This window comes from Dinoponera quadriceps, unplaced genomic scaffold (genome assembly GCF_001313825.1).
Source record: "Dinoponera quadriceps isolate SergipeBrazil2010 unplaced genomic scaffold, ASM131382v1 scaffold316, whole genome shotgun sequence".
Taxonomy (NCBI): domain Eukaryota; kingdom Metazoa; phylum Arthropoda; class Insecta; order Hymenoptera; family Formicidae; genus Dinoponera; species Dinoponera quadriceps.
Window position 1 is genome coordinate 981,205 of NW_014554530.1, and position 15,821 is coordinate 997,025.

Below are 15,821 nucleotides of genomic sequence, written 5' to 3' on the forward strand. Positions count from 1 at the left end.
TGCGGTTTCGCAACTCTCTCGCGGCATTCGTCGGCCGCTGCGCGATATTTAATTCGATCGGGTCGACCTCAAGATCGCGCGCGCAAAGCATACCTCCGTTCGTTGTAGGCGAACGGAATTGCATTTCCGAGCTTGCCGCAATTTTGTGTGTGTGTGTGTGTGTGATTTTATTATCGCGAACTGACGCGGGTTATCTCAACTTTTTTTATTTTCAAACCTTTCTCGTTCAAATGTCAAATTTGATCTATTTCGCCCGCACCTTACACGCGAACGCGCGATCATTCGCGCTTCGCGATATTAAGAAAAAGCGCGAACTCAAGGGCGCGGACTACTTATTATTGTATCACGCGTTGCCGCGCGGCCTGATAAACCTATTAAATCGGCGCGCGAAGCACGAGCGAACCATCCCGACGTCGCAGGTCCCGGCGCAGACTAAACAAGCGTCGTCGAAATAAATATGGGCCGCGGGATGTTGCAAAAATGCACCTCGCATAGAATAATTCAGAGGTTGCGCGGACGCATTCCGCGCGAAGAAAAATCGCCGAAGTCACGCGCCTCGATGACACCCGCGTCGGCGGCGGCTCTTTAATGTTAGCTACGCCGTTGCGAGATTCTCTCATTCTCCCTTTTTCTTATCTGCACATTTTTCACAGTATGTTTCGTATAATGATGCTAATTTTCTTTTTTCACATCGAGTCTATTGATTTTTTCTTTTCCTTATTGTAATATTAATTCTCTCATTTTGATTATATCGATGATCGTTATGATTATGACTTCTTACATTTTCTTTAATGGCACTCCGAATCGCGGGTAATTAAAATTAAATTGCGCGCCTGAATATAATTTTATTACTAACATTTCGTATCTTACTGCTACTTTCATTACGATTCATGAGGAAGTGCGATTCTACTTGTTTACAAGCGAGTATTTGGTTCTCTGTCGTAAGAATGGTGATGACGGTAACTTGCAATTAATCAAAGTCAATCGGAAGCCCCGCACACATAGAATCGATCGAGATTACGGCGGCGTTTTCCTTGCTTTTTCTTTTCTCGGCTGGAGTCGACGATGTGCAATTCGATCAAAGAAAGAGAGAGAGAGAGAGAGAGAGAGAGAGCGATTTCCCGCGAATACACACACTAGTGGCGGCAATTGGTTGCTCGTTATCACGTAAGAAGGAAGTTGGTCTTAACCCTTTGACTGCTAACTGCTCTAAGTTGAAGCGCTTCGCGCGCGGCCGGCAGTAGCGATCGCTGGGGACTGAATACTTTTGCGCGCAATATGGATCTTATCGGCGGCGTATTAACGGATTATAATATAATACACGATCCAATTTACTATTACTTTGTCCACTGCAAAATGAATCCAATCATTTTTTATTTTCAATATATATTGTTTATTCACCAATAGTAAAGTTTTAAAAGGCCATAATTTGATAATTATAATGTATGTGTTTGGATATTGGAGATTGAAAAATTGAACAAATAACAAGTAAGTAACATAAATACTCTGTATATAAACAAAAGACATGAGACAGCAGTAAACAGCCAAAGCCTTCGCCGAGCGCGCATTTGCGTCCATAGTCTACATCGATGGCTTGCGCCGGACGCACACATGCGCCCATAGCAGTCAAAGGGTTAATAGACGTCTGTTTATTAGGATGTATTCGGGCTTCGCTGGACTTATCGATCTCTCTCGCTCGTCAGCCGGTAAACACGCGCTCGCTCGCGAAACCAGCCGGTCATTGTTCTCGCTCGCGGTTCAGCACGGTTTGCATAAATCGTGCGTTCAACTTCTTTAACGGAATCCTCACGTGGACGAGTTTATTCGGGCGTGAATCCAGCCGTTGCCGACGCGGGGATGCACTCGCGCCTCGAAGCGATTTCACCAGCCGAGAACGCGCGCTCGGCTATGAATTAGATCTGTTATTTGAAAGAACAAAATGTACGGTTACGCGCGAGCAACTTAAGAGCCTCCGGTCCCGCTCGAACGTCGTCGTAAAATCGGAACCGCCGGCGAGCGCGTGACTTAAATTTAAATGCGACCGACGATCGTCCGCGACGTTAAGCTGCCCGTTAAATTAAGCTTTAATTTCAAGCGCGGTATTAAACGGCGCCCGAGCGCGCCTACCAACTATTCGCGATGTTTAGTTCTATTTATACTGATTCCGCGCGATCCTCTCCGCCCCGATTTACAGAATTCACAATTCCGCTGCTATTCATTCGAATTTGCAGATGACGGATGAGAGAGCGAGGGATCTAGTGTGCAGTGTGTGTGTGTGTGTCTGAATTCTACCGGCAAACTTACAGGAGAGATTCTGTGTCGGAAAATAAGTAAAAGAGTCTCGGTAAACCGAGATGTCGCGCAAAAGCTCGGTTTTTAATATTTTTAAAGGTAATACCTATTAATTTTTTTATATTTTTGAATATTAACCAAAGAATTATGCATTGCGACGTTGGTATATTATTACGTGACGTTAGAAATAATAAAGCAATATTCGAACGCGCTTCTTCACGTTCTCTAGACGTCAATCGTACATTCATGAGGAGGCAGACATTTTGAACCATTTTTATAATAATTTATATTATGCATCTAGTTATATTTATTTGTAAAACATGATTGATCAATAAAATAACTTCTTTAATTTCGGCAGCTACGTCTCAGAAACTAAGCGTTTGAGGACATACATTTACCAAGACTTATTTTTCTTCTCCTATTTTGCGAGCTTGTCGGTGCAGATGCACCGTATAATCCGTATTTTTATTAAAAATAGGTAAATTTATGGGAGAGACTCGACAAAGTTTCCAGGAAGTTCCGAGTGCAGGGGGCATTTTTTCACATCCTTCGCCTGAAGCACCTCTCTGTCCTCAAACATACAATACCTAATAACGATGACAAAAATGACGAAATAAGTGGACAAGAATGAATTCAAGCATCACTTCTCGTTAGGAACCTGTTGCACGCTTAACAAGACTCGAAAAGGTTAACCCGGCGATTTGACGCAAGGTCGCAGCAAGGTCGCGGGTGGTGGCGGCGGCGGCGGCGGCGTCAGGATGCGGCAGGAGGGCGCGTGTAATCCACGTGAAAAGTACGCGCCGGCGTCCTGACGCCCAGCTTCCGTCCTCTCCGCCGCCGTTATTCTCTTGGGCATCGATCAGCTTCCTGGTGGCTGTGCGACGGATCGCCAGTTTCAGGCGTATCGCCGCGTCTAGTCGTTCGCCGGGGAAGCTACGCGGCGGACAGCTCCGGGGGATTCGCTTCGTCCCGACGCTCATCACCGTGACTCTGCTCATCCTCCCGTGTCCGCGGAGGCCACGGAGACTTCTCTCCTCTTCTCGCCTCTCTTTATTTCTCTCTCCTTCGATTCGCCGATCCCGTAACGATCTGTGATGCTGCGACAGTAGGTAACTGGTGGATAGCTCGTGTCCCGCGAGTGCCTCTCTCTCACACGGTGCACGGTTCGCGCGAGGGTGCCTCTCGATCCGATTTGATAGGAGCGAACGAATCGTGGTGAACAGAGAGCGGCGCAACGTGCCGGTGACAGGCCGGGTCAGGTTAGGCCGCGTGTGGTGCGCGCACGACACACACTCGGCTTTCGCGCGTATCGTTCGAAGAAGATGAGAGCACGAAAGATCGCGTTGCGAACGGACGAGGCCATTTATTTCCCGAGCAAATTTCGAATTAATCACACGACGTCCGTCGAGGTAGTCGAGTCGGCAGATGTCACGTGAGCCTTCACTTCCGTTAGGACGACGAGATAATCTCAAGGCGGCTCCTGTGCCTTCGGCACGGCGACCGAGCGATCGTTAATTGAATGATAACTTTCCTCTCTCGCTCGCACGCACGTGTCCGATTTCTCTTCTTATTCTCTCTCGCAAATAAGAACGCATGGTGTGTGTGTGTGTGTGTGTGTGTGTGTGCGGGCGATGGGCAATAAAGAGCAACTTTACGGGGAGGAAAAATAAAGAGGATCGCGGTTCGTGTTGGCGATTCGTCTGTTGTGAAACGCGGCCAGCACGCACTCGGATATCGATCCCGCGATCGGCGGCGGTGCGATCGCCTTGCATTATATCACTCTCTCTCCATTTGCTTGCGCGGCGTTATATCATCTCCCGCCATCGGTTTGTTTTTCGATAACCGCGTGGCTGAAATAAGCGAAACGCCAGCATGTGTATATACACGGGGGAGCGGTTTTCAAACAAGGTCTAGGTGCCGTTCCGCTCCGATTCTTTTTCTCCGACAACAACGAGAATCGGAGAATCAGAGCGGCCGGCCGCAATTACGGAGGCGTCGCGACGCCCCCGCCGTCGGAGTGTAACAGGTTGTAATTTTATTCGTGCCTCGTGCCGACGAGCGGAGCCGCCTTGTGTTGTTTACCCGGCACCCCCGTGGCGACAATGAGTCGTTGTAAATAAGAACTACCTGTAATTACTACGCCTGGCGGAGTCTTTTAACTCGTCTCGACGAGCGGTTCAGGTTGTTGACGACTCGGCGCGCGTCTTGTTAGTCCCGGATGATCCCGACTCGTTCTCTCACTAGATTTCCGTGGTAATTCACCGATCGTTCTTTTTCTCTTTTTCTTTTTTTTTTTTCACGATAACCTCGAGACTCGACGTCTTTCGGCTCTTATAACTTTGTGAAAATGAAATTTCCGTCTGAAGAAGTTGCAAGGCCTCTCTAATATACAATAGTGAATCTTACAACCGCCTATCAAATTCGAGTGCTCACTGAAATTATGAGGCTTCGCCATATATATTATTATGCATTTTGACCTTTCCAATAGCCTCTAATTTGTCTCTGATGTACTTTCATGTTCAGACACTGTTTCATTCGATCACAATTTTTCAAAACACACGCTTTCACAAGAACACGTCGAAGAATCGCGGCCAAAAGGCGTCGAAATGTCGGAACCACCTGGCTTCTCTCTCTCGACACGTTCCACGTATCAGGAAACGTGCGTTTCCTCTCCTCGGTGTCGGGGCCGCGTCGTGAGAGAGCCACCTCCTCTTCCTGACCTTGTCTCGTCGATTCTATTCGGAAGTTCGCGAACGAGTCGCGCCGGGATTCGTCGCTCCTTTTACGTGGCTCTGTGTCACTCACGAGCGGGGTCTACTACGAGAATTTACGACGTAAGACTTGAGAAATCGACCAATCATAGTCGAATTATAGAAGAAAGATCAATTATTATTGATCAATTTCTCAAATCTTCTCAAGTCCTCGCGCGTTAAGTTACGCCTTAAATTGTACGCCCCGCTTAAAATGAAGTCACACGTTTCTTATTATAGTCAACGGTAATAATTTTCCGCGTGACAGCCGGTACAACAAGTGTCACAACAGCAAGGCGAGTGGAAGTGAGTGGAGCGCGTTTACTTTGCTGCGAACAATAACCACCAACGAGATATTCTGTTTAATTGGATCGTAGATTTAGAATTAGAAAATAAAAGTCGGCGGGACTGTGTCGGATTTCAGTTTCCGTAACGCGCACCGGCCGCGGAGAAGTTATTCAACAGACTTCGAGGACACGGTTTTGTCTGGGGTGCAACGTTTACTCGTCTGTCGCGTACACACGCGGCAAAACTAAGCGCTCGCATAATAGAGTATCGACTTACCAAATCGAATCACAGTTGTGATAGAAACGAAGTCAACTGTATTGGATCGCGAATGCGATCGGCCAGATAATCGAGCGCGATAATCGGATTTTTCTTCCGCGAACTGGTCAGTGACACGTATCCCGCCGCAAAATAAATCGTATTGACGGTAACGCCAGGAAGCCAGAAAAGCGATACGGCGAGGTCAATTACAGGAAATGCTGCGCAGAAAAAAAGTGACAGATTCGAGTGAATAATTACTCCGATGTTCCTTAGCAAATTTTTATTTGGATTAAATAATGTTTATTTGACTCGAGTCAAAAATTTCATTCAAGAAAACCTGATTATTTAACAGAAAGCACGCTATTATTTGAAATAATATCTTTCAACCAAATAAAATATTATTTACGATAAATATGTAAAATGTAAGAAATAATTTCTTTACAAGAAAATTATCTTTCGTTTCGCAGAAACAACTTTTTTATTTAAGATAAAGATACACCGAGAAAAATGTCCGATCAAGTATCCGATGAAAATTACAACGGTTGTACTACGAAAAGTGTCTAATCTTCCGATTAGATTTCATCGGATACTTGATCGGACAATAAAAATAACAATCGGGTACATCGTTTAATCGTTTTATTCAATGGGAATTTTTTTTCTCAGCGTACATATTCCTTGAAGAGTCTAATAATCGTACTTATTGATCGAAACATTCGTTTCCTCGGAGTGTGCCAATGATGGCGTTCCTTTGGATGCGATAAAATTGATTAAATTCGAAAGAATCTCAATGTATTCAGACGTGGCCCGGATTCGGACTCGCGCACTCTCTCACCTTTCTGATCTCGGCGTTCTCGGCGATACACCGCGCGCTAGCCCCGCGAGATTATGAAACTCCCGACAACTAAGACCGCTCAGGTGCCGGATAAGCGGGAAGCGTTTGTGATATAACTCCGCGGTTAATTAAGCGGAGGCTTGCGTAATTAAGCGCTCGCACAGCGTGACGCGATAGATCGATCGATCGATCGCACCCTCGTTTGCTCGTAATCGGGCGCGACTCGATGAAACGTGGAAAGGCCGGAGAGGAGCGCGAAAAAGAGAGAGCGCTGCGGATGAGCTTGCAAGCTCCGCACCGCGGGGGCCTTTAGTCACGGCGCTAAATATAACGGGCGGCCGACCGGTTCGATGCGCGATGCTTCGCGAGAGGCCTCCTCCGCAACCGTGCAAACCGTGAGCTTTTAAAGAGGCGCTGTCCGAGCGAGCCGAGTAGGCGTACAGACACGTCGAGAGAGACGACACGGCTCTTTTTCTCCCCCTCCCCCCCCCCTCCCGAGACGATACGTGCGCCGGTTTCACAATACGAGCCAGTCGTCCGCAACTTTTCCATTCGAGCCGGAACTTTTCCATTCGAGCCGGAACTTACGTAACTTCCCGCCGATCGCGACGATTCAATGTCGATTCGTCGTCCTCGATGATCGTGTCCCTCCTTTGAATTCCCCGAGCGCTCCTTGATTGCCCGTCGATAAACCGGAGGTGTATCGTCGGAAATGATCCGGCTCGTGAGAAATGGAGGAAGTTTCGAAGCGAGGCTTGCCGTATCTCGTGACAATGTAGATTCTCGGTAAAGACTCGTGTCTTTAGAAACCCCTCCCCCTCCGGAAACTAAGCACCGCTGAAAAACTTCCGCGGAATTTACTCACTGTCTCGGAAATCTCATATTGCGAATAAGGCAATAGGAATTTTGTCAATGGCTCTCCCGCGACGATCGATACTCGCACGGTCCTCCCTTTCGTTTTTTAAACCTCCGTTCCTCGAAACGCGCGAGCTGTGACGAAGACTGCATTATATAATTGTTATTCTCCCCGATACAGTTTGCGTGGCGCGGCCGGCATGAAGCTCGTGGGAAGAGAATAAAAGCGTTCGGAACTTTCGGCACGGAAGCTCGGACCGTATCGCGTTTCGTATCGCCGTTTCCGCCCTTGCGCAGAAACGGGTTTCTAAGCGCGATCGGAAGATCTCGTCGGGACATCGCGTTTCGTCCCGGTTTGCGCGGTTTGATTTCGCGGACAAGACGCGAGATCGCTGGAACTGTTGTACGAGTGGAAGGCTGTCCACGATAATCGACAAGGGTGGCCTACGGAGGATGACAATGAACGCCGATCGCAAGCTCATCAGTCAGCCGTCGGTGGACAGCGAAAATAACGAGCGCGTCACTTCCGAACGCGTGGGTAGTTCTCGTTTTTGATGTTTATATAGAGTAGGCAGGGCTAATTTTGCATGCGAAAAACATTCCGCACGCCCCGAGTGAACGCTGAGTAAGCCCCACTGACGTACCAAATAGCAAAAGTATTTCTAGAATAATCAGTGGTGTAGAAGTTTCAGTTAGATAAGTCAGGCTCCCCTTCTCGCTCGCTCTCTTCTCCTTTTAATTCGGCATTCTTCTTTTATTATTACTGAAAGCGAAGCACATTTTTGGTGGAAATACGTATTGTTGTACGTTAACTCCTCATCGCGCGATATCTGTACATCATCGAAACGAAAATACAGACCATTCAGAGTATATTCGGACGAATCGAAAGAACGATGCGAGGAGCACTGGTAAGAAGGAAGTATTTTCAGAATAATCGATGATGTCGAATTTAAATAGTCAATCAGACGAGTCAGATTCTTTTTCTCTCGCTTCCTCCCCTTCGAAATACCCTCGTTCATCTGCTCTTTATCGCCCCGTACTTTTACTTCGCACTGAAATGAAGCGAACCGCCCGGTGAATATTCCGACGAATCGAGAGGAGACGGTGCAAAGAGCGCGGGAAAGAAGGAGACACGAAGGTACAGCTGAGAGGAAGAGATCTATCATCGAGAGATCGCTGGGATAATATGAAAGGCGCGATAGCGGAAGTTCCACGGGTAGATCCCGAGTTGATACGCCGCGCAGTCCATTAGACTGCATATTAGTCGAGGATTAAAGTACTACGCCTTTAATCGGCATCTCCGACGCCAACGCCGGCGTGCATCTCGACGGCGACGCATTGTGCCCATTATCCTTCCGCGATTGCATCCGCGATGCTCACCTGGGGGTAACACCTCGTCGTCCGCGTTGCGTAACGACTATAATCAAGCACGTCATGTACCACGCACGTGAAGCATCACACGTGTACACGCCTTTCGTGATCGTGCACGTGCGATCTTCATCACGAGGCGATGCGATAATCGACCGACAATTGGGTTTAGCCTCCGCGCTCTTTCTCTCCATCTCTCTCGTCCCCCCGTCGTCGGGTGGTCATCTTTCTCTTCAACGTCGTTTAACAAATACAACTATCGTCTTTTCTGCGTTGCAGGACACGAGGACCCACGTGGTTGTGGAGCTCTATGACACGGAACGCTCTTACGTGGAGGCGCTACAAATACTAGTCAATGTGAGTACACGAAAAGACCGAATATTTCCCGAAGAAGTATTATTTCCTATTTTTTCTTTTTTTTTTTTTTATTATATTTCACGCGTTACCGAAATGCACGTCGTATCCGTTCATTTTCTTTCGTATGCGATTTTGATTTAAGGTTGCGGTAGCGTAAAATGAGTCTTACAAAAATTTCTGAATTATTTATCATTTTGGAAAATGCAACGGTGTCAAGTTCATAATTTATAGTGATACTCGAAATATATATACATATTTAAACACTTATATACCTCTTTCTGTTATCTGTGCATCTCTATTAAATTAACTAATGTATAAAAATAATATTAATAAGAAAAATTAATAATCTTTTCTTATTTGTAATATCGTGTATATGTCTACTTCGACTTCGTTTCAAATTAACATTTATTATTTAGGTAGTGAAATAAATATGCAGAAACGTAATTTCACTTGACAAATACTAAATTCACCGGTGATCCTCTTGATGCACTGCTAAAAATACGGCTCTCAGAACTACCATTACTTTAATTTAAATCTCGAAAATAGCTTCCTTTCAAGCTCAAATTTTAGAACCCGAGCTTGAAGAGTTTCGATCTAAAGAATATCGGTGAAAAGTATTGGGAAAGAGATCAGGAGTGTTATTTAATTTTACTCAAAATGATATTTCGAAGTGGAACCGACTGTAAGTCGTGAAAGTGGCATCGATTGCGGGCCTTCCGCATTGCGTTGCAGCGTCGTAAGAAATGGCGTTGCACTGATGCATGTCGGAACTGCGATTCGTCCTTGCATCTTGTAAACAAACACCCCCGCCCGTTTATTCGCTTCGATCGAACAACAGTTCCGCTCGAGCGAGCTACTCCGCAAACTGTTGCTCGTTATACTCGAGCACGCCGTCTCCGCGTCCCGTTGTTTTCATAAAATCACCACCCCCGACTTCTCTCCCTTTCTCTCTTCCTCCGTGTAATCACTTCTCGTTAAATACCGAAAATAGGTGCGATCCGTGCTGAATTAGTTACGAAAATCCGTCTGTTTTCGCACTTGCACAATCGTATCAACGAACGATCGAGTAGTTATTTACAAATAATGAAAGTCCCGGCTATCGCGTCTAAATAAAGGATGTTTGTTGGGTGGAACAAAAATCATGGAGAGGATTCATAAATATTTGGTTTTATTAACGTTACATACAACTTGATCAACATAAGAGAATTTAATTAAAAAATCAACCGATTTGTTAAAACAGTTAAAATAATAAAAATTACCTCGTCGTGAAAACTCCGCCGCATATCACTATGTCTCTTCGGTATTCCCGTTTGAAGAAAATTTTAACATGTTGAAATTGATGAACGAATTCTTCTTATTGTTTCCAATCAAGCGAAAGGCTACTACACTCGACTGAGGAGGTTCATTCGTGATACCTTAAATGAAGGAACGCGATTTGTAAATAGCTTGAATTCCACGAATTCTTAGGAAAGCGTCTGTTGGACAGCGCGTGTCAAGGTGGCGCGTTAAATACGCAACGTCCGACTCGATTGTGCGCACGGCCACCCCCGAAGGTCATATTGTGAAATTTGATTTCCACGCGCGTTCTGCGTCCTTCGTCGCGAATATTTTGTTAAACGGCACAAAATGCTTCTAATATTTGCCGAAGGATGTTTCGTCTAAGTTGATTACTCGGCGATGCGCAAGGCGACTTTGCAAATACGCGTGTCAAGGCGTCGCGTCGCTATCGCGAAACAATAATGACATTATCCGGCTAAATCCGATTTCTGTCACGTGCACTTCTCACGCGGAATTTTCCAGTCCACGTTCCAGCCGCCGCCTGCCCACTCCCTTCCATGTGTCCCTTTTAACCTTAACTTTGTTAAGATTAAAAGTTAAAAATACATCTGCAAAAATCCCCGCGTCTGAGGACTTTTGAAATCTAGTAATTTGCAATTTGCATCGGGGCACATGAAAAAGAAGGTAGATGGAAATGTAAGAATAGAGTGACGAATCTCTCATCGTGGCGATGCGAAAACTATAATTTTTACTTCCTCTGATTTAAGCGACTTTTGCAATTGTGATCACGCACTGTCAACTCGTAGTGTATAATTTCACACACTTATGTGTGTAAAATTATGAAGTCACTTTTTATGTATTTGTAAGCATGCTACTGTTATGATTTTTACATACTTATGTGTGTAAAATCGCAGTGATAACACGAGTATTTCATTTGAGTAAAAAGTGGCTGCATTATTTCACATATATAAATATATAAAATTATACGCTTTGGATTTGCAATATGTGTGCGCGTGTACGTATAATTTGCACGTATGTCTATATTTGTGCTTACATTTATCTCAATCCACATAAAATTATAGGTACTTTGTTACAATATCAATTCACGTTTAATGAAATTTAAATTGATCGGACTGATTAAATCTATCATAATGTTAATTTGAATTAAATTTTGCTTAATTTGTCGAAAGCGTACGAAGGGAGATTTTGATATTTCTGCCGCAAGGTTCTTTTCCGAACCTTGTTTGTTTCTCGATAATTAGCGAAATATATAACTGAAGAAAATGAAAGGCAGTTTCAAACACTCTGGAATCGCTCGTGGACGGTATTCAAACATGTGTGAGACGAGACGAGACGCGGATCACATTAACGTGCAACATGCCTGCGTGATATTGCGCAGACTGCAGTTGGCGCTTTGATAAGAGCATCGGACTGATGACGAGACCAATCTTTGCTTAAAATAATTACGCAAACTACGCGTGCCAATTACATCGCCGCCTGTCTCGCAGTGCGAAGTAACCGTGGAATTAAACAATTACGGTAATGCGCGTAATAACGCTGTCGGAAAATTGATGCTACTCCATTGATCGATCCGTCCGATTCGAGTACTCCTCTTGTTTGGTCAATTATCAGTAGGCACGATAAAATAATCGTATACCGCGAGCTTCAACACGTGTGAAACAACATTTTTTCAACGTGACAGACACATGACGAATATAAAAGAAATCTTTCGCCGTAGCTTCGAGAATAATAGCTTCCAGGGACGATGATACGCGGAAAAAATGCCGTTGCGTCAATAGACTTGGTCAACAGCGCCGTAATTGGAGTAAACCTTCCTGATTCAATAGCGATATCATGTATGATACACGCGTACATCATGTTGTATTAAGTGCAATACGATGCAGAGGAGAAGGTGATATTATGGACCGCCATTTTGCGCAATAACTTTGTTAACGATCAATATTTCAAATTATGCATTTGCCAAAATATTGTTCAATTAGCCCTGAAAGAACTCAAAATTACAAAATATTTGGCACCTTGCCGCACAAAAATTTCACATGCCAGATACCCACCGTTTAAATGATTGCGTACAAGCCTTTGTGCCATTAACGACACTTCGATATGAAAATCTCGGAAATTATTTTAAATCCGTTTTAATGGAAGGCACAAATTGCACGTTAGCAAAATGTCATGCTATTGTTGAATTTCGCACAATTTGCCACGCAGAGCGAAATAAAATGTTAAATAATGGACAAAACATTCACGTGTACCGTATATTCGCGTGATACGCCCAAGTTTAAAAGGAATGAGAAACTATGGAAATGTAATCAATTGAATGCTAAAATGTGCCTTGGAAACGCTCCGAATGCTTTTGAAATGCTCCAAGTTAAAAATACACTATAATAAATGTTATGTATTGGCATAATTAACGTTACCACGTAACGGCGCGCTGTTAAACAAATGATTTAACAAATAATCACTAGAATTCGCCACCTAATAGCGGAAATATGAAAAGGTGGCTATTATAACCCGCAAAGGGCACAATATCACTTTCTCCTTTATTATTATCGATAATATTGCTGTTGAATCGGGGAAAATTTACTCCAATTCCGGCGTTATTGGCCGACTCTACTGACGTAACAGCGCTCTTTTTCGTGCAAGTGAAACCGCAATTTCGCGCGACATAGGCGCAAACTTAATTGTTTCCCACGAACGGTGTGTTTCCGGGTAGGTCGCGTTAGGAAAACGAATAGTTTTGGTCGCGTCGCGGGGTTAAATAACAGACATCCCGTCGTTTACACGCTTCCAAAATAGGACGTGCCGGTTCCTTCGGGCCGGCCGAGACGATTTTTAACCAGCGCAACGCCCGCGGAATCTCAGCGTCGCTTAGGTAATGGCGCGCATGGCCGCTTGATTGTCATATTTTATAAACAACGTCGCTGCCGCACAACGGGAACCCTTGTCGGCACGTTTGCCGATTATTTAACGGTGGCCTTGGACTCGCCAATGGAATGAACGGGGCCCTCTTCCGCCCCCGCGGATTTTTCACGTCGCCGACGTGACCCAGAAAAATAATGGGAAGGGAGTCGGGCAAATAAACGGCGCTTGGGAGCATATTTCTCGTCGCGTTCGATTACCGAGTATCCGACGTTAATTGAACTTAATTCATCTATCGGCACTCGGCATTGAAATTCTAGCGTTCAAGCTCTCTCGGGGTCGCCTTCGCGTCCTCGAAGGACAAGGAAGCGAGCCGAGAGCCCGCCGTGTTTACACCGCTCCTTAAGATAGCAGCAACATAAAATGTGTGTTTTTTTTTTAAGAATTTGTCGAAATTTGCACCATATAAAGATTTAAACGTGACCTGATTATCGGTGCGATCAGAAAATGATTGACCGTTCGAAAACTAAGACATTTGCAACGGAAGGTGATATTTTTCACATGTGTTTCTGGAAGTTAATGTCTTATTTTTAACTTCTATTTTTAATTTCTTCTAAATCTCGTTAAAAATTTTAATGAATAGCTACCGTCATATTGAAGACTAATATAGAGGCACTGTATAAAAATTTCAGATTTATCGACTATTTTGTTTTGAAAATATAATAGTGTAAAGTTCATATCTTATAGTAACGCTCGAAATGTATATACATATGCACATATTTAAACATTTATACACCTCTGTGCATCTCTATTAGCTCAACTAATGCATACAAATGACATTGATAAGAAAAAAAATAAGTAATGATATTTTCGTACTTGAAATATTTGTAATATTCGCATACACGTCTTCCTTGACATTTTCGGTTTAAATTAATATTTTTTTTAGTTGTTTAGGTAGTGAAATAAACGTGTGGAAACGTAATTTTACTTGGTAAATATTAAATAATGAGTGGCCTCCTTGATGCGCCGTTGAAAATACGATACTCCGCGCTATCTTAAATCTATCCGTAGCGTCTAGTAATTTTCGTCTCTCTTTGATTACAAACAACGCAAAGAAAAATTGTTTCTTCTTGCAATCTCGGTTGACGGATAAAAATACATTCGTGTATTGCATACATCTCCCAATCTTATGTATGCGACCTTTGGCCTGATTAGCATAATAATGTAATTAATCACTCAATGACATCTTACGTCCGCTCTTCTTTGTATACCAGGGCGCTCTAGTCCCGTTAATAAATAATTAATTAAACAAACGCGAGATTGAAAAAAAATATCCGCCGTTTTATGATTAAATTGGATATACGGAAAGCTATTTCTCATTTAAAATATATAAATCTTCGCCGATGAATTATGTCGGTTCGGTTAGTACATTTCTTTCGTTTCGCGGCTGAGACGGGTAGATAGGTGAAGCACCACAAGTAGAAAGGCCACCGCAACGTTTGGAAAATATTGTGAACTCGGTGTCTCGGTATGCGTTCCAGAAATACCTGCAGCCCCTGAAGAGCCCCGAGAATGCCGGTCTGGTGGATTCCGGAACGGTCGACGAGATATTTTATCAGGTAAGTATCGCACAGGCGGTATCTCACACGCGCCCGGGCCTTGTCTTCGCTACTTTCGTCCGTGCGAGCGGCACGGTACACTTATTATTTCCGCGCTGCTCTCGTAAATCCATCTGTCGCTACGGCGACGGGTTGTAATTCAACATCCGGAAAGTCGCGCCCTCCCGCTTCCTCCACGCTGCTCGCGGAGGTTATATTTTAAATGGAGCGCCGAGTTGCGTAAGTCGAGGGAAAAGCGGGCTTTACAGCGATCTTCCGGCCGGGAGACCCTCGAGATCGAGAGATCGCAGGCGGCGAAATCGATCCACCTCGTTCAGCGCGATGTCGAGGCGGACACGAAGAAAATCTTTATCCCTTAAGGGGCTGAGCAGCTCGAGAAACCCTCGATGTTTGAATTTTTCTGCTGAACACTTTATTGACTTTATGAAAATATCCTTTCGAGAGGTAATTCTTCTTACTTTTATTTACATATTATTCCATATTACATATAAAGCCCATCACAAAAAGTTGTTATGTAACGCTATTATTACTTCCGTGAACGTTTGACGTCGTTAATCGGCATTTTCGGTGTCCAAAAAATCATACCATTTATCTGAAACAAATAAACCTGTTAAAGTCAATAAGCAAAACTAGTCTTTGTCGCGGCCAACTTTTAAAATATTAATTTAAAATATTAATTTTTGATAAAGTAATTAACATTCGAAGCCAAAAGTTCGATTTTTCGCTAAAAATATCTTCCCTTTTCGTCTATAAAAACAATTACAATAGATATCAAAAAGTCCTATGACAAAAACTAGATAATCTATCATATTAAGAATATCTATGCAAAACTACAGCTAAATCGGTCGAATAGTTACCGAGATATCTCGGGCACCGATTAACGACGACGAGCTGTACCGAAACGGCGTTTATAACAGCGTAACGTATCATTTATGCGACGGGCTTCGTGTAACATGCAAATAAAAGTGTGAAAAATCATCTCTCCAAAGGACATATTCATAAAGTCAATGATGTGGTCGGCGGAAAAATTCAAATATCGGCCGTTTC

General features: G+C 44.1%; 1 protein-coding gene across 11 annotated transcripts in view; it reads left to right on the forward strand.

Moving 5' to 3' along the window:
* LOC106751862 (rho guanine nucleotide exchange factor 17) overlaps nucleotides 1-15,821 on the forward strand; it is a 74,098-nt gene that overhangs the window by 36,365 nt on the left and 21,912 nt on the right. For all 11 annotated transcript variants that reach the window (XM_014633072.1, XM_014633070.1, XM_014633075.1 and 8 more), the window contains exons 9-10: nucleotides 8,923-9,000; nucleotides 14,697-14,774. In XM_014633072.1, coding sequence (XP_014488558.1) covers nucleotides 8,923-9,000; nucleotides 14,697-14,774 — 156 coding nt within the window. The remainder of the gene's footprint in view (nucleotides 1-8,922; nucleotides 9,001-14,696; nucleotides 14,775-15,821) is intronic.